Raw genomic sequence first — 19,306 nt, forward strand, 5'->3', positions numbered from 1 at the left:
TCTGAACCGAAAATGTCCCCAGATTTTGTCTCAGAACTCTGGTCCCCTTAACGTTAGTTTGCAGAGATTGTTGGGTTTCTCAGACTGAATAAATGCCACACATATAAACACTGAACTGCTTTGCTAGCTCAATCCTGTTGTAACTAAGATATCTGCTGAAAAAAATATTTTTCTGTTGGCAGATTTAGCTGCTATGAGTGTGAACGTGTAGTGTTAGCTTGAACTAAAGATAGCACTCTGTGACCGACGTGTCAGCGACACTGGAACAATGAAGACCAACGAATCACTTTCTAAATGTCTTGAAATTTTCTGCAAGTTTAAGTTAAAGTCCCTACACCGTATTCAAAGATGAAAGCGGAGTGATATAGAATTGTGTCAAGGCATTGGACGTCATCGCCATGATATACAGGAATTATAACACGACTAACAACCAATCAGATTGCTTGATTTGAGCCATCCGTTTTATAAATTGGGATTACATCACGGCTAAGGGGCGATGGTAAGGTACTTATTCATATATGCTGCTAAACTGCCAAACCAATTTGGTTGTGTTTACCATACAATGACAATAAAGCATTTATATATAGACCTACGTACAAGTACAATCATAGTAGAGCTGCAGTCTATTATAATAACAAACTTTATTTATATAGCACATTTCATAGCAAAAACAACAATAAAAAAATCCCTGGTGATTTATTTCTTAAAAAGGCCTAGAAATTAAAATAGGATAATATCCCATGAGTAGGGAGGCACGGTGTTGTGGTGGTTAGCACTGTCGCCATACAGCAAGAGGGTTCCTGGTTCGAATCCCGGCTGGGGCCCTTCTGTGCCGAGTTTGCATGTTCTCCCCGTGTCTGCGTGGGTTCTCCCCGGGTTCTCTGGCTTCCTCCCACAGTCCAAAGACATGCAGATGTAAGGTTCATTGATGACTCTAAATTGCCCGTAGGTGTAAATGTGAGTGTGAATGGTTGTCTGTCTCTATGTGCCCTGTGATAGACTGGTCATAAAAATGTGATGGTTTGTCTTCGTTCTTCCAGTGGACATAGAAAAAAGAATGGACGGCGGACGGGGGAAAAATGACGCCCATTCATTCCTTTGGAAAGCTGCTCAGTGGCGCAGGCTCTCTTAAGGAAGTTGCCATTTTTGGTTCGCCAGAGGACTTACTGGATGTAGAAATCTTCGAAAAACAACGACAAACAATAGAAACAACATCGGACACAAAAAGTTTTAGGAGAAGAGTTGTGTCTCTTCCGGCGCCTTGTACTGGGCTCTACGGAGACGGGACCTAAGCTGCTGGGGGTGTTTCACTACGGCTCTTTTTAGCCACGCACCCTCCTTCTCCAGCCCATAACTCCATTTTGGTAGGGTCTAAAATCATGCCCACATACATTTTTTTAGTAGAGGGTCTGAAGATAATTATGAGCCTTTTGATTGGTATCCAAATAATTTTTCCTCTTCCCCGAATGTATGGGAGGGAAATCCCAGGATCTCCCTCATCACAACCACCGAAATCACTGCCATCTGATGAGAAAAGAAGACAGGAGTCATGAATCAGTGTTTACAGGAACTCCATCTTGAAAACATACAGATATAAAGGATCTTGTCATTTTTCAACCAGAGTCTGTGCAGCAGTGATCGGGCGGTATCGACCAATCGTGATTTGATCCCAGCTCTCAATAAGGACGTTTATACTGTGTTTACTGTTGAAACCAGTATGAACTGACCTCAGAGTCTCCAGTCTGCAGCGTGGACTCGTCTTCAGATCACACAGCAGCCTCACGTCTGAATCCTGCAGGTCGTTTCCTCTCAGCTCAAGCTTTCTCACTTGGGAGGGGTTGGACTCCAGAGCTGAGGCCAGAAAAGCACAGCTAATCCCCGACAACCCGCAGTCACTCAATCTGAATAAAAACAGAAATGATAAAGGATGATACTAATCGGCTGCAGCTTGTTTAAAACGAAGCAGCGAGAATTTGAAGAAAACCTGGAAAAGAGAACACATTGGACCCATGCTTCATCTTCAGTAAAATCAAATGTGTGCCCAACAAGGTTGTGAAAGGCCACGGCCCGCTGCGTATCAGCGGAGAGGCAGGTATCAGTCGGGATGCCGAAGATGACGGATAAAGATCTAGGAGCTATGACCACATCATAAGCCTGTCTTAGTGTTTCAAATATGTTCAACCAGAATGTTGTTAACGTGGGACAAGACCAGAACGTGTGGATGAGATTTTCACTGGCTGCAGGCATCATTGACTCGAGGATATATTTGGGCCGATTCGGCATTAGTATAGTGAATTCTTTGGATGATTTTACGTTGGATGTGACAGGCACATATGGAGGAGTGTACCAGGAACTATTCCCTGGCATCTTTAATTAGTATAGGGAGACTTTGATTGGGGGCGACACAGTGGTGTGGTCGTTGGCACTGTCGCCTCACAGCGAGAGGGTTCCTGGTTCGAATTCCGGCTGGAGCCATTCTGTGTGGAGTTTGCATGCTCTCCCCGTGTCTGCGGGGGGTTTCTCCGGTTTTCTCCCACAGTCGAAAGATATGCCCGTGTTAGGTTGATGAGTCTAAATTGCCCGTAGGTGTGAATGGTTTTCTGTCTCTGTTCGTCTCTATGTGCCCTGCGATAGACTGGCGTCCTGTCCAGGGCGTACCCCGCCTCACGCCCGATGTCAGCTGGGATCGGCTCCAGCCCCTCGCGACCCCGACAGGGACAAGCGGTTGAAGATGAATGAATGAAGACTTTGATTGGCCGAGTCTATGCACCCACAAATAATGCAAATGCCTTTTCTCTTGGGTAGGATCCACGGCCACAAGGGTGTCAATCAGAGTTTCAGGGGGACGAATGAGGAAACTGTATTAGAAGCGTTAATTTCCACCCACCTGCATAACATACTGTGTAGAAGACAACGAGTACGAGCCAATCAGAGACAGAGTTGGGCGGGTCTTCGTGAAGGCTGAAAAAGAAGTGATGTCCAAACAAAGCTTCATGAAGCTTGTCACGCCACTGTGAGATTTGTCCTGTCTTTGGGTCCTTGTCTTTCCTGTTGTATTTTGAAAGATAACCTCTTGTGTCACCTGTCTGATGTCATTCCCTGATTCCCGATTGTTTCAACCTGTGGCTCCCCTTCCCTCATGTGTGTAAAGTCCGTGTCTTTCCCCTTGTTCCATGACAGATTATTTCGTACCTTGTGTCGAATGTATCCAGAGTTTTGTTCCACAGTCTTGTTCATGCTTTCGAGTTCTTTGTTACCACGTTCAGGTTTTTGTATTCCTTTGTCCAAGTAAGTTTTCCATTTTTGAATTCTCTTGTGACTTTGTTTTTTCCTCCTGGTTGGAGCGTCTTTATTTAATTAATTATTTTGTTCACTTTGTATTTGTTTATTCCTTCTGTACGGAGCGTCTTTATTTTGTACTTTGTTTTATTACTGACGACTTTTGTTTTGTTCCTCCTGTGCGGAGTGATTTTTTGTTTGTGGCGAACCTCCGCATCTGAGTCCTCTTCCCTGCCTGGGCCTGACAGTATAATCTGGCCAGTATGGACTCAGCGGAGGCAGGTTGTCTATCGGAGGCACTGCGTACTCAGGAGACCCGTCACGTCAAGCAAGAGGAGTTCCAGACGGCCACGGCCAACCACATGGGACAGCTTTCCTCACAGCTACAGGACCTGCTGGGGCATCTTTCTCGCTAGTTGCAGGATGGCTCCTCCTGCACAGTATTTGGGAGAGCCCGGAACCTGCAAGATTTTTTTAATAGACTCGCTGCATTTCAAACTTTTGCCTCATACATTCCCCACGGACCGCTCCAAGATTGCCTTCATGATTTCTCACATGTCTGGCAGAGCCAAAGCCTGGGCGGCAGCTGAATGGAGCCAGGGCTCCGTTCTCTGTTATTCTCTCCCTGAATTCCAGGCTGCGCTACTCAAGACTTTTGACCCTGTTACCACACACCGAGAAAGGGCGCAGGAACTCAGCGTTCTCGAGCAAGGCAGCGGATCTGTATGTGACTATGCCATCCGTTTCCGCATTTTGGCGGTAGAGAGCGAATGGAATGCCACAGCTTTATACGATGTGTTTTTGAAAGGACTCGCAGCCCCTATTCAGGACCTCCTCGTTCCTCTGGCTCTTCCCAACGATTTCGACGCTCTCATCGCGCTCTCCATCTGAACGGATAAGCGACTCACACAGCTCAGACGACAGTGAGGCGGAGGACACGCGGCGACGGAGCAACACTCTCTCACTTTTTGTTACTGAGTGGACAAACCTACCGCCATTCACCGCCAGGGCCACAACCTCTTCTTCGCTCAGATCAAGACGACGTTAAATCTTCTCACCACATTCCCCGCACTCTGACCAACGTCCAAATTTTGCATCATGCCTTGTTCAACCAAGAAGCCCTCATCGACTCTGGAGCTGATGAGAGCTTGATGATTTGGGGTCTACCTAAAGAGCTAGGCATCCGCTCAGAGTGACTGGCCAAACTCATCCAGACCAGGTCGCTCAACGGCCAAGAGATTTTTGCCATAACCCATGTCAGTGAGCCAGTAAGAATGCGTATTGACAGTCACGAAGAACACATTCGTTTTTATTTATTCACGTCTCCCACGCACTCACTGATTTTAGGATATCCATGGCTCATACAACACAACCCACACATAGACTGGAAGACTGGAAACATCATTAGGTGGAAAAAGGGGTGCGCCAAAGACTGTACTGTGTCCAGCCATCCGACTGATGTTACCTCAATTAACATGTTTTCCGCTAACCCTGCCACAGACATTGAGTACCCAGACCTGACCTCAGTCACACCTTATTACCATCATCTACGGAAAGTATTTAGCAAGACCAAGACCAGAGAAGCAGGCCATGAAGGGGTACATCTCGGCCTCTCTGGAAGCAGGGCTCATCCGTCCCTCCTCATCCCCCCCTGGAGCGGGGTTTTTCTTTGTCAAAAAGGACGGATCCCTCAGACCCTGCATAGACTATAGTCCCCTGAATGACATCACAGTAAAGAACCGTTATCCTCTTCCCCTCATGTCCTCGGTATTCGATCAGCTTCAGCAAGCTCAAGTGTTCACCAAACTGGATCTCCACAACGCATACCATCTGGTGCGGATAATCGAGGGGGACGAGTGGAAGACAGGATTCAACATCCCTAGTGGACACTGAGTATCACGTCATGCCTTTTGGTCTCACCAGTGCGCCGGCAGTATTTCAGGCCATGATTAATGACGTGCTTAGAGACTTACTTTACCACTTTGTCTATGTGTACCTCGACGACATCTTTTACTCCCCCGACCTAGACACCCACCAGAGCCATGTTACCCAAGTGCTCAAATGACTTCTGGATAACCATCTTTACGTCAAAGCCGAGAAAAGTGTTTTTCATGCCGACACTCTTTTCTGGGCTTCATTGTAGCCCCTGGAAAAGGTCCAGATGGACCCGGCTAAAGTTAGCGCTGTGGCCGATTGGCCTACGCCTGACCGTTGCAAGAAGGTTCAGCAATTCTTGGGCTTTGCTAACTTCTACAGGCGATTTGTCAGAGGCTTCAGCGCAATAGCTGCTCCTCTCCATGCTCTCACTTCCACCCAGGTGCAGTTCCGCTGGTTGCCGGAAGCAGAGAAGGCCTGGCAGATCCTCAAGAGGTTGCTTCACCTCAGCCCCCATCCTCACCATGCCTGACCCGCGCCGCCAATTCATGGTGGAGGTGGACGCCTCCAACGAAGGGGTGGGAGCGGTCCTCTCGCAGCGTTCAGAGCAGGCAAGATGCACCCCTGCGCCTTCCTGTCGAAACGGCTGTCCAAGGCAGAACTGAACTACGATGTCGGCAACCGAGAGTTGCTGGCGGTGAAAGTCGCCCTGGAAGAATGGAGGCATTGGCTGGAGGGGCCCGACCACCCTTTCATAGTCTGGACTGATCATAAGAACCTAGAATGCATCAAGAAAGCCAAAAGGCTAAACTCACGCCAGGCCAGATGGGCTCTCTTCTTTAACCGCTTTTCTTTCTCCCTCTCTTACAGACCGGGGTCCCGCAACGTCAAGCCTGACGCCCTGTCACGAGTGTTCGACCCAGAGCCTGAAGCCAAGGAACCAGAAACCATCCTTCCACTGATCCGTGTGGTTGGAGCAGTGACTTGGCCCATAGAAACTGATGTAAAGCAAGCAAATTGTGGAGTCCCATCACCTAGTGGATGTCCCAATAATCGCTGTTTGTCCCCACCGAGTTGCATCCACAGGTGATTCATTGGGCTCACACCTTGCTGCTTTCATGTCATCCGGGAGTCAGAAAGACTATGTCCGTCATCTCCCGGCGGTTCTGGTGGCCATCCATGGAGCCGGAGGTCCGGGAGTACGTGGAGGCATGTTCGGTCTGCGCATGGAACAAAAGATCATCCGGGCGCCGCATGGGCTTGCTACAACCTCTTCCGATTCCCTCCAGACTGTGGTCAGATATCTCCCTCAACTTTGTCACAGGGCTCCCGGTCTCCCAAGGTTACACCACTGTCCTCACTGTAGTTGATCGATTCTCCAAAATGGTCGGATTCATTGCCTTGTCTAAGAGCATACTCACACTGTCCTCCCGGACCGAGACCCGGACTTTAGGGTACTTGTCCCCCCTCCCTCTCCCCCCGCGCCCCAGCCCCGTTTGTACTCACACTGCCAGGACCGGCCAATGCTTCTTGCTGTCCATACGCCATCACGCCGTAACACGTCACACGCATTGATCGCGTGTGTGTGGCTTTGTTTACAAATCTTTCCACAGACCTCGGAGTTTTTGTGCGTCTTGTCAACTGTTTTTGAATATTTTCATCCGACCAAATCTGCAGTAAACACTCCACCCCCGCACCACACCAACGTGAACCTTTCACCGCCATTGTTGTTGTTGTTGTAAAATGTCCGCGCATGGTCCGTCCTTCTATTTACATGTCCGAACAGGCGGACATAACGCTACTGCCGTAGGGCTCGTGCTCGTGCTCGTACACGTGCGCACGCTCGTGCTCGTACATGTGCAAACGGCTCTGCTAAAGCCCACCTCTTTCAAGCGGGCCGTGGACGGTCCGCTGGCCGCAGTTGAGCGCGGAGCGGGTCCAATCACACTGCTTAAAGGTACTAGACTTTAGCTGAAAAAACGGTTTTGGCCGCGGCCAAAAGGACAGTGTGAGCAGGCTGTAAGCTACCCTGCCCTACCCTGTGCCTGGTATTGGAGAAGTTCAAACACAGTTCATAAAGTCACAGTTTCATAAGTCAAAAGGTCATGCTACATGCACATTTGTTCCATAGGATGTGTCAGAGCCATAATCATAAGCAAACATGGGTATTAGTTATTTTACCTTGCAAGAAGCATCACATCTAGCAATAGTTTTACCATTACAATATGAAGTATTTTATTTTCTCAGCCCACTAGATCGCACTCACTGTTCAACAAAGGGTTGAAAACACCACGAATCACCAGTCCTTGAGCCTTTTTCCTTTAAACCAAGAGCTCCATCTAGTAGCTTCAGAAAATAAGGAAAATGCTTCATGAAGCTTCACAAAGAAAAAAGTCAAACTACCGTAAATAACAGGCATTGCACCAACAGATGGCTGTGAAAGAGGTCATTTTGTTTGTGGATGAGAAAGAGCTGCTTAATTTCTCCAAACATTTCTTGCACACTGTTGCTATAGTGTGACATCCGTTAAGCTGCTGAATACCAGTGGTGGCGCCTGTGCCCAAAGTTGCTCACTCCTGGTCTATGGACTTGATGTGCACTCGACTCATGTGGTTCATGTAACACCAATGTTCTCCCCCTTTGCTATGTTCCCTATAAAAGGGTGCTATGTTCCCTGGTCTGTTATTTTTTTTCCACAATCAGTGCCGAATTCCTTGGCAAATAGGCCTATGTAGACCTTAACACTACTCCCTAACCCTGACCCTGACCCTACTTTTTTATTTTACTAGCAGTGTGTGTTGCTTTATTTATTCTTATAAATGGTTTTAAATGTTATGGTGTGATTTGAATGGTTGACGTTGCAGGCACCAATAGTAAAGCACTTTCTACGCACTTTTTTTAACCTTTAATCCTGGGTATATATATGGTTTTTATACTGCACAGGCACACAGTTTTACGAAATTATTTACCGTTTTATTTATTTTAATTATCCTTTAAATGAGAAAATAGAATGGCACCTCATGATGTCTGACAAAAAGGAGAGTATGTGTGTGAACAATCAAGTTATCTCTAGCTGACTGTCCTGTCCAGTGGTACCCTGAATCTCTTTATAAATATAAATTCATATTTTAACCTTTATTATAACCTTTTTCACAACCGACTAGGGTATTTTAAGGAGGTTTTTAAAGTGATTTAATGACACAGAGAGTCCCCTTGTGCCAGTTCCCCCCGTGGTACCAATCTTGGGCACCACGTTTCACACAAAAACCTAACAAAATGCTGAATGAAGAAGAAGAAGAATTCCTTTTATTTATCCCGCAAGGGAAATTCAATTTTTTCAATACCAATAATTTCAATTACACCAACGAAGGCATAGGCTTATGCGACGGAGGACAAAGTGATGACCCCTTAACTTCTGTGTCGGTACTCCTGCTTCTCCAAACTGAGGGTGTGTATCTACTCCCTTGAAGATACTTTGTGTGGATCAGTTACTTAACGCCATATAAATAAATAGTAATACATAATAAATGGTGTCTGACCTCAGAGTCTCCAATCTACAGTTTGGACTCTCCAGAAAGTCACACAGCAGCTTCACATCTGAATCCTGCAGGTTGTTTCCTCTCAGGTCCAGCTCTGTCAGATGGAAGGGGTTGGACGTCAGAGCCGAGGCCAGAGAAGCACAGCTGATCCCTGACAAACTGCACCAACCCAGTCTGAAAACAATAATGGAACATTTAGATAAAAAAGGGTTCATAATCCAGTCAGATGAGCTCAGGTTTTACATGCTTCACCTTTCCTGCAGCGTGGTATTGCAGAGGTGTAACGTCTCTCTTGCAAATCAATAACTTGGTGGTGATATAATATTTAGTGTTTGAAGCACTTAATTAACACACATTATTAACAGTAGATAAAGACAGCAACACTTCAGTGGTTAAGGTAAAGAACGTGCTATTTTCTGTTGTTCACATTTAGTTTGTATATCTACTCAAACCATCAACTGACCTCAGAGTCTCCAGTCTACAGTTTGGATTCTCCAGAAAATCAGACAGCAGCTTGATGTCTGTGGCCTGCAGGTTGTGGTTGTAGCTCAGGTCTAGCTCTGTCAGATGGGAGGGGTTGGACTTTAGAGCTGAGGCCAGAAAAGCACAGCTCATCTCTGACAAACTGCAGTCACTTAATCTGTAAAAAGAATATATGTTGCTTATAATATATGTATAGTTCAACCGGAATTACTAACTTTTTTTTCTCTAAACTTCCTTGCACCTGTTAGACCTGAAATTTTTATAGAAAAAGCATTGTGATTAGGGCTATCAAATGTCATATAATTTTCTGTCATGCTTCATAAGATATACAAATTGTCGTGCATATGTTTTCGTAAGACATCATAGGAACCTGTTGGTAAGAATATGTTGTTTTACACACATATGAAGCTATACAGCACCAGACAGAGTGTGCAGACCTCAGAGTCTCCAGTCTACAGTTCGGACTCTCCAGTCCAGCAGACAGCAGCTTCACCCCTGAATCCTGCAGACGGTTGTTGCTCAGGTCCAGTTTTTTTAGATGGGAAGGATTGAAATTCAAAGCTGAGGCTAGAACTTCAAAATGCGTGTCCATAAGTCCACAGTTAGGAAGTCTGTGAATACAGATAAATGTAAAAGTCTGTTATCTCGACAGTCTAATAATTATAATTATTAAGCTTTTCATGCAGCAGTTGAGGAAAAACGTTAAACATTAAACAGTAAATTATAATTACGATGAACGAAAAGCATCTCCTTGTTGTAAATTTTAGTAGAAAAGTCTTTTTAGATTTTAAGTAGAGATGCACTGATCCACCTTTTTTTCAGTTCCAATCAACGGATACCTGAATTTGGATATTGCTGAGCTCTTTTTGCATAATTTTAAATGTATTGAAAAACATTTTTTAAAAAGGTAAAGGGTAAAAAGAGTGCAATGGAAAACTGGAAACTCCATAAGATTTTCTCAAAGTGAATTTTTGAAATCGTAGAGAAATAAATATCCACACGATAAAAAACACCCTATCAAATAAGTTATAAAAAATGTGTGTGGATGCTTCTTTAATCTACTTCTAATCAAGTAATACAACTTATATTAGTCCACGACCTGTCCTTCCTACATCATCATGGCTCTCAAACTACCATCTGCATTAAACTATCCTAAAACCCAGCGCTTTGTCACAATTAGTCGCGAAGGGGGAGCGATTTTCAGATGGCTGGCCAGAAATAAGAATGGCGAGTACGTCTATGGAGAAAACCGGTACAGAGTGTCCATATTGTTAGTATTTAGAGCCAGTTTCTAGATAAAGATACAAACAATTAGTTAATAAATATGTTGGGCGTGACCCGTATCTCATGAAGATGTTTTCGGGAGAAGGATTTGCCGACAATTGAGGCTGTGGTCATCACCAACTATCCTATACATACTATACAAAACAACAGATGAAGGCCTATAAAAATATGGAGGCATACAATTTGTTTGTCAGGTCCACAACCTCGGTACCAAAGGGCTCCACGATAGTTGTCATTTGGTCTTCGCCATGGTGAGTTATGTTGTGGTTCTTACACTATTTTATGTGTTAAGATGCTAGTAACTAGCAGTAGCGGCTATTCATGTAATACTAACAAACATGCAACACCTCATCGGCGACGTTAGACTGAAAAATAATAATAATAATGGTAATACATTTTATTTGAATTGCATTTTACATTCAACAATCTCAAAGTTCTACAGAGCAGAATAAAAACAACACAAAAAAAGGTAAAAAAAAAGTAATAAGTGAAAAGGAGAAAATCTATAAGACATTTAACAAAATGCTTTGGTAAACAGAAAGGTTTTACGGTCTTTTTTAAAAGCATCTGTAGTCGTAGGTGTAGCGGGGTCCTCAGGTGGTCAGGGAGGGCGTTATTTATGTTTCAAGGTAAACCACTCCCAGAGAGCAAACGAAACACCGCTGAAGACTTGGATTATTATGCAAAGCAGGATGGAAATGTCATTGCAAAAACCAAATGGTTGCTGCAGACACGGAATAAACTGACTCTGCTCCTCCCGACCGCAGACGTAGGTTTAAAATTAAATTTTTACGGCGTTGTTCTGTTCACTTTTGACATTTCTCACCTTTTTGTACGACAATCTTTGGTACTCTAAAAAATCACTTTTCCTTTTCTCGGGTAGAACAATTAGAGCAGCCGCAGACTACACAAAACATGGGCACGTTCACGATGCAGCAATGTGACGTCACGTGAAACCAAATTGTAATAATTCATGCACTTACACAGCCTTTTTGCAGTTCCTCACAGCTGGAATCAGTCTCAGTCGTCCCACCTCTGATGTGTTGTACTTCTTCAGGTCCAACTCATCCAGAACCTCCTCTGACATCTGCAGCAAGTAGGCCAGAGCTGAGCAGTGGATCGCAGAGAGCTCCTTCTTTGATCTGCTCCCTGACTTCAAGAACTCTTGGATCTCCTGATGGACTGAGCGGTCTTTCATCTCCATCAGACAGTGGAAAATGTTGATGCTTCTGTCTGGAGAGATCTTGTCCATGTTCATCTTCTTCAGGTTATTCATGGATCTCTGGAGGATTTTTGGACTGTTGTCTTTCTTACCCAGCAGGCCTCCTAAGAGTCTTTGGTTGGACTCAAGAGAGAAGCCATGAAGAAAGCGGACAAACAGGTCCAAGTGGCCATTTCTACTTTTCAGGGATTTTTCCATTGCTCTCTGCAGGAAGTCATCCAGGGTTGAGACGGTGTAATCGTAATAATCACGAACAACTTGTCCATTATAGTCGTCTTGATCATCTTGATCGTAATAATCGTCTCGATCGTTTTGGTCATAGTAGTCGTCTTGATCATCTTGATCATCTTGATCATCTTGATCGTAGTAATCATCTCGATCGTTTTGGTCATAGAAATCGTCTTGATCATCTTGATCATCTTGATCATCTTGATCGTAGTAATCATCTCGATCGTTTTGGTCATAGTAATCGTCTTGATCATCTTGATCATCTTGATCGTAGTAATCGTCTCGATCGTCTTGATCGTAGTAATCTTGAGGGTCTTTAGGGTCTTGATCGTGGTACTTGTCTTCATCGTCTCGAGGGTCTTGATCATGGTATTCTTCTTGATCATCTTGATCATCTTGATCATCTTGATCGTCTTGATCGTGGTAATCGTCTCGATCATCTTGATCGTAGTAATCGTCTTGATCGTCTTGATCGTGGTAATCGTCTCGATCATCTTGATCGTAGTAATCGTCTCGATCGTCTTGGTCATAGTAATCGTCTCGATCATCTTGATCGTGGTAATCGTCTCGATCATCTTGATCGTAGTAATCGTCTTGATCGTCTTGGTCATAGGAATCGTCTTGATCATGTTGATCGTAATAATCATCATCACCATGATCATCTTGATCGTAATAACCGTCATCGTGTGCACGATAATGATAGTTTTGTTGTAGTGGATAACTTTTTCTCTCCCCCAGGAAAGGCCCCAGTACCTTGTTGTTGTTGCTGGTGAAACAATGGAACAGATAGACTGCAGCCAGAAACTCCTGAATGCTCAGGTGAACAAAGCAGTAGACAGTTTTCCCGAAGATCACAGTCTCTTTTTTGAAGATCTCTGTACAAACTCCTGAGTACACAGAGGCCTCTGTGACATCCAGACCACACTTCTCCAGGTCTTCTTGGTAGAATATGATGTTTCCTTTCTCCAGTTGTTCAAATGCCAGCCTCCCCAGCTTCAGAAGAATTTCCCTGTCAGCCTCCGTCAGCTCCTGTGGACTCGTCTCATGTCCTTTATCGTACTTCTGCTTCTTCTTCTTTGTCTGAACTAGCAGGAAGTGTGAGTACATGTCAGTCAGGGTCTTGGGAAGCTCTCCTCTCTTGTCTGTAGTCAACATGTCCTTCAGAACTGTAGCAGTGATCCAGCAGAAGACTGGGATCCGACACATGATGTGGAGGCTCCTGGACGTCTTCATGTGGGTGATGGTTCTGCTGGACAGCTCTTCATCATTGACTCTCCTCCTGAAGTATTCCTCCTTCTGTGCATCAGTGAAGCCTCGTACTTCTGTTGCCCTGTCAACACATGCAGGAGGGATCTGATTGGCTGCTGCAGGTCGGGAAGTTATCCAGATGAGAGCCGAGGGAAGCAGTTTCCTCCTGATGAGGTTTGTCAACAGCACGTTGACTGATGACATCTGTGTGACATCAGAAACAACTTTCTTGTCCTTGAAGTTCAGTGAAAGTCTGCTTTCATCCAGGCCGTCAAAGATGAACAGAAGTTTACAGACAGCAAGCTCCTCTGCTGTGACCTTCTGTAATGTTGGATGGAAAACCTGCAGCAGTTGGAGAAGACTGTACTGCTCATCTTTAATCAAGTTCAGCTCCCTGAACGAAAGCAGAACCACCAGACTGATATCTTGGTTTGCCAAACCCTCTGCCCAGTCCAGAGTGAACTTCTGCACCAAGAAGGTTTTTCCAATGCCAGCGACGCCGTTCGTCAGGACCACTCTGATGTGTCTCTGTTGGCCCGGTAAAGCTTTAAAGATGTCATGGCTCCTGATTGGAGTCTCACGGAGGGTCTTTGACTTGGACGTTGTCTCAAGCTGCCAAACCTCGTGTTGGGTATTAACGTCTTCACTCTGACCCTCTGTGATGAAGAGCTCAGTGTAGATCCGGTTGAGGGGAGTTTCACTTCCTGCTCCATCAGTTCCTTCAGTCACACATTCACACCTCCTCTTCAGACTGACCTTATGTTCGTCTAAAACCTGCTGCAGACCACTATCTGCTGGGGAAAATGTGAGAGTAAAGAATCCATTGAGAATCTGGTGACTTTTATCATAATCAACATTAAAATAATACCCTTTTCTATTCAAATTTGCATGTGCAAAACAATTCACCATTAGCTTCACTTTTCAGATCTGAAGATACGTCCATCTTTATTATACAATACGTGGTGGAGATGGACAGAGCTTGTGGCTGAGATGAAAAAGGAGTAGCAGAAGTGATCGATGTTCATCACACCGTAAAAGGGGTGAAAATGAACATGTCCATCAGGCATCACAAGCCATATGTTGGTGGGGTTTTTTTTGTCCAGCCCAACACAACAAACAAACCAAGAACAATCCTGTTTTCAGACATGAAGACATCAGTAGACAGATGTACAGTCTTACTTTTCACAGTGCTGGTATAACCAACTGTCTGCAGTCCAGTTCTTGTTCGGGATTGTTCTCCACACTGTGGACAACAGGAGTCTCCTGATGAGGCAGACTGGTCCCAGTATGAGGTGATGCACTGTCCACAGAACCAGTGTCCACAGCTGGTAGAGACTGGATCCTTCAGGACCTCCTGACACAGGGCACAACATGACGGCTGCTCCTCCACCATGGAAAGATGAGTCCTGTTCTTCTCTCTGTGGAGATAAAACATTCTTTATAATAACATTACATTATAGCTGACCAACCACAAGCTGCATCTAGCGCTTTCTTTTTAATTCACAGTCAATACATTTTTATCAACATCACAAATCCATATTAGCCCGGGAACCAGACCAGTTTTACTTCCCTGTCCTAAGCACTATCTTGAATATAACTGGAATTATTATATTTATATATTTTCTATTCATATATAGTACTTATACGGATTACTAACTAAATAAATGACTTATTATTAAGTAGGCCTATTTAGTATGATGAGGTGTCACTGCCCATATTGTAATACACTTAAATTGTACACTGGCATAGACTACATAGTCAAAAAAAATAACAAGTGTAGCGTATTTAGTTATAATGTTTATATTAGCCTACAACAATGAAATCACGTACCATCATATCCTATATATGATATTTGTCGACGTATTGATTATACATCTGTGCCTAAAATGACATATATCAATTTAATGTAGGTCATGCTGCTAGAAAAAACCTTTTACGGTGTCCATGAGAAAAACTATAGAATAGCAATCAGACACAATGTTTTAAAGTGTGAGCAGCAGAAGAGTTGTGCCTCTGCTGGAGCCTTAAACTGGACCTTTCCGGAGTCAGGACCTAAGCTTCTGGGGATGTTTCACTATGGCTCTTTTTAGCTTTTCCTTCTCCTTCTCATAACTCCATGTTGTTAGGGTCTAAAATGTATGGTCTGTTGGACTCTAATTGGGACCATAATTGACATTTTCCAGGAGGATCAGTCTCTTACTTTGTGTGTGTTGGTGCAGGTTCATTACTGAAGTACGGAGGTTCCTCTTTGGAAAAGTCGCTCTTCACAGACCGACAGCTGGGTGCTGACTGCGCTCTCTGACTGGAGACAACACTTGTTTTACATTAATACTTTGTAAAGAGCAGAGGATACACTAACATAAAACATAATTTCATAATAACAACAAATACTAACTAAATTTACTTCTCCATCTGCATTCAATTCAATTCAAATAAGGTGCGTCTGATTTAGCAGATGCAGCTGTTATTTCAGTGTATCTGATGGGTACATCTCTACATGACTGAATCTGTTTTCAGGTCATTTTCCAGGAGGTCAGTCTCTTACTTTGTGTGTGTTGGTGCAGGTTCCTTACTGAAGTACGGAGGTTCCTCTTTGGAAAAGTCGCTCTTCACAGACAGACAGCTGGATGCTGACTCCGCTCTCTGACTGGAGACAACACATGTTTTACATTTATCATGAGCAACAGTAGTTTGGAGGCTACAATACATCTCAGTGTGCAATACTGTCTTTAATATGTTTGTATAATGGCAATAGAGCGGAACCTTCTGCCTTGAACCAATATTTAGCTCATGACAGGTGAAGACAGTTTCAGTATCTACAGCTGTTATTTCAGTGTGTCAGAAAATACGGAAGCCCATTTACACCAATGTGATGAAAAAAAGATCCTGTAAGTCTATATAATGGGAATCTCTCTTAGAAAATGAGAAACTTTCTTTAAATAATGAATTAATATCTGAAACTTTTGACTTAGTCTCTCAAAATTATGAGAAACTTTCTCAAAACAACGGCAAGCGATATCAAAATAATGGGTTCATATCTCAAACAACGAGCTATTGTAAAGTTAAACCGCCTTCATCAGGGGCCAGAAACTTTTGATCAGGACATCTGCAGTGACTGAATAAACAAAATAAACCATATGTTATTATAAAAGAACAGAATTGTAGGGACTGAATCTGTGTTCAGGTCATTTTCCAGGAGGATCAGTCTCTTACTTTGTGTGTGTTGGTGCAGGTTCATTACTGAAGTACGGAGGTTCCTCTTTGGAAAAGTCGCTCTTCAAAGACAGACAGTCTTCTCCCTCCAAACCACTCATCTTATCAGCACACACACACACACACACACACACGCACACACACACACAAACACACACGCACGCACGCACGCACACACACACACACACACACACACACACACACACACACACACACACACACACACACACACACACACACACATTAGTTAGTTCTCATTATTACATTAGTTTAATTAAACACAGGCATTTTCAAATTGACCAAATTAGGTTTTTATGTCATTTTGATTATTTTCTTTTCTTTTATTTACTGGAAACTATAATTCATTTTTTTTAATTGTATTTTACTTTATTTACTTATTCATTCATTATTATTTTGAATTGATTATTTGCTTCACTTTTATTTCATTAATTACTATTTGTTTATTTTAATTGTTCACTAATTTTCTTTTAATTTTTTATTTAGTCATCTCTCTTTTATACCATATTTACTGTTTTATTTACTTTTAATTCATTTGACTTTGGATTTTTAAAATCTTTATTTGATAAATTTTTCTATTTTAAATGTATTAATATTTACTCTATTTGTAATTGTATAGTTATTTTAATTCATTATTTTGACTATTGTGTTAACTAATGTTATTTTATTTTGTATATTTTTAAACGCAGTTCACTTCGTTCATTTTTATTCATTATTAATTTCATTTTATTTTATGCATTATTAATATTTTATTGTAATACAGTTTTTCTCAATTGCTAAGACACATTTCTTGAAAGCTTCTCTCCTTTTCTCTAAACTTTGAACACAAACCCCCATTTTCAAGCTGCATTCACAAAACCTCAGACTCTTCTTGCAAAACCAAACTTTCACCTCAAAACAGTTCAATCTCTGCCCAAAACTGAATTTTGTTGTCAAATCGTGCCCCAAGTCAATCAAAATTAAAAACACTACTGAGCCGTCACTAAACACTACATAGAAAAATAGAAAACACAATGCTCAGGACATAAAGCTGAATGCATGTTGCAAAACAAAAAACCTTTGCATTTAGCACTTGTACACAAAGACAAAAAACAGAACTCTTGTGCATTTACACGCAGCACTTGTTCAAAACAAACAGAAACCGTATGCATTTGCCACTTGTGTAAAGTTCGGCATTGTCCTCACGGACCATATCAAGAATTAGGGTCTCTTGGTGTGGGGAGAACATACCTGTCCTCACACCCTTATGTGACAGTCTTTCAATTCTACAAAAAGAGAACATGCAGTTACAAAAGATATACATGGAATACTAGGCCTACAGACAGTTAGACTAACCCTCCATTACAATACTACAGTACATTGGCACAGTGATGTACTGAAACATATATTTACTTACAGTATACTGTGGTACAGTATATACTGTAATATGTCATACAGTAATTTGCTCTCAACATGTACATACTTTACTATAATGTCAAAAAAGATAATTACCTGTTCTCTTCTCTAAATCTTCGGATTATGGTGGACACAGTGAATCAAGCGATGTTTGGTTGTACCCTTTGTCCGGCCTCCCTCATGCTCATACCATGGACAAGAACATGGTCAATCAGAGTAGCTGTGATGTCATCAGATATTACTGTTCTTTGTCTTCGCTGACCACCTTGACCACCTTGACCACCTCGACCTCCTCTCACACAAACTCTCCCTCTCAGATTTCTATCCATTGTAGTGCCTCACAAATCAGTGCTCTCTGAACTGGCTTTATATATTCCCTCACATCATTCGCCACAAGTGTGATCAATTTTGAGTTGTTGTGTTCAAGTAGTGACAACCATGCTTTAATTGTGTTTGACTTTTGCCACCTGTGCTCACCATTATGCAGCACATGTGCATCACAATGAAAATGTGTTGGTTAGTTGTGTCTAAACAGGTGAAAAGTGCTCATGGTTTTGACAAAAGAGTGATTGATTCAATCAGTGGGTTCAGGCAACAGAGGAATTGGTTCAGACAACAGGGTTTAGTGTTTTAGCAATTGAGAAAAACTGTAATACTTACACCTGATATAAATTAGTTAATATAAGTTAACTTTCTTTCTTTTTAATTTTATCAAATTTATTTTTGAACATTATTGTCTCTATAATGATCTGCCTGTCTCTCCAGGTACTTATCTGAAACATTCACCTTGGAAATCTGCATTGGAACTGAAAAACTGAATTGCTGATTTATGTCAATGTTAATAAACAAAACTGTGAGGTAAATTAAAAGTGATGTTGGTTTAGAAACCAGGAAAACACAAAAGCAGGCAACATTTGAAGACGTCACCGTGGACTGGTACATCTCAGCAGAATTATCAATAATAAGAATTATAATTAATTAAAGACAGAGTATTAACACTTACCCTCAGACGTCCTGTTTATTTCTTTTTACCCTCCGTCAAGTCTAAAATGAACTTTATTCTTTTGCAGCTCCTCCCTTGTTCTACACAGGAAATCACAAGTGTGTGTGCTGAAAGAAATACACAGTTGTAATAAAGATATGACTTTATTCCATTATGAGCTCAAAGTTCCAGTTACAATGAGACAAACTCGACTAGTGGATCGAGAGGAAATGTGTGCAGTTAGGGCGTAATGTGTAAATCTTAAACAACATCAAGTCCAGTTGTACAATGTTTATAACCTGCCTTTATTTTGAAGGGCAGATATTGTTTTGTTCTGCACTTCCTCTGACAGTTGGATGAGATGTTTACTCTGCGTTTACAGGGAAATCCCCTCAGTTTCAGGAAGTGAGGAGTGATAAGAGACTGGGCGGGGACAGAGCTCTGCAGTGTGAATGGTCATAATGTCTGTAAGGGCTCGACCACGTCCTATTGGATTTCTTTAGTTTCTTCTTCTTTTCCTAAATGAATTGCCTGTTTGGG

General features: G+C 42.7%; 1 protein-coding gene across 3 annotated transcripts; it reads right to left on the reverse strand.

Annotated features, from left to right (window-relative positions):
* Window positions 1-634: 634 nt before the first annotated feature.
* On the reverse strand, window positions 635-18,897 carry LOC310961625 (uncharacterized protein). Of its 3 annotated transcripts, XM_083933767.1 has the most exons (12): window positions 17,881-18,143; window positions 17,620-17,654; window positions 16,372-16,472; window positions 15,704-15,805; window positions 15,359-15,460; window positions 14,338-14,576; window positions 11,444-13,952; window positions 9,614-9,787; window positions 9,157-9,333; window positions 8,694-8,867; window positions 1,728-1,901; window positions 635-1,524 (listed from the first exon to the last, which is right to left on the reverse strand). In XM_083933767.1, exons 3-12 carry the CDS (start codon window positions 16,470-16,472, stop codon window positions 1,515-1,517), a joined length of 3,762 nt encoding a protein of 1,253 aa, XP_083789893.1. In that variant the 5' UTR covers window positions 17,620-17,654; window positions 17,881-18,143; the 3' UTR covers window positions 635-1,514. The 3 variants fall into 3 exon arrangements, with proteins under 3 accessions (XP_083789893.1, XP_083789894.1, XP_083789892.1); XM_083933768.1 differs by lacking the exons at window positions 17,620-17,654; window positions 17,881-18,143 and adding an exon at window positions 18,788-18,897 and having other exon boundaries at window positions 11,444-13,949; XM_083933766.1 differs by lacking the exons at window positions 17,620-17,654; window positions 17,881-18,143 and adding an exon at window positions 18,788-18,897.
* Window positions 18,898-19,306: the final 409 nt, after the last annotated feature.

This window comes from Echiichthys vipera (genome assembly GCF_963691815.1).
Source record: "Echiichthys vipera genome assembly, chromosome: 19".
Classification (NCBI taxonomy): Eukaryota; Metazoa; Chordata; class Actinopteri; order Perciformes; family Trachinidae; genus Echiichthys; species Echiichthys vipera.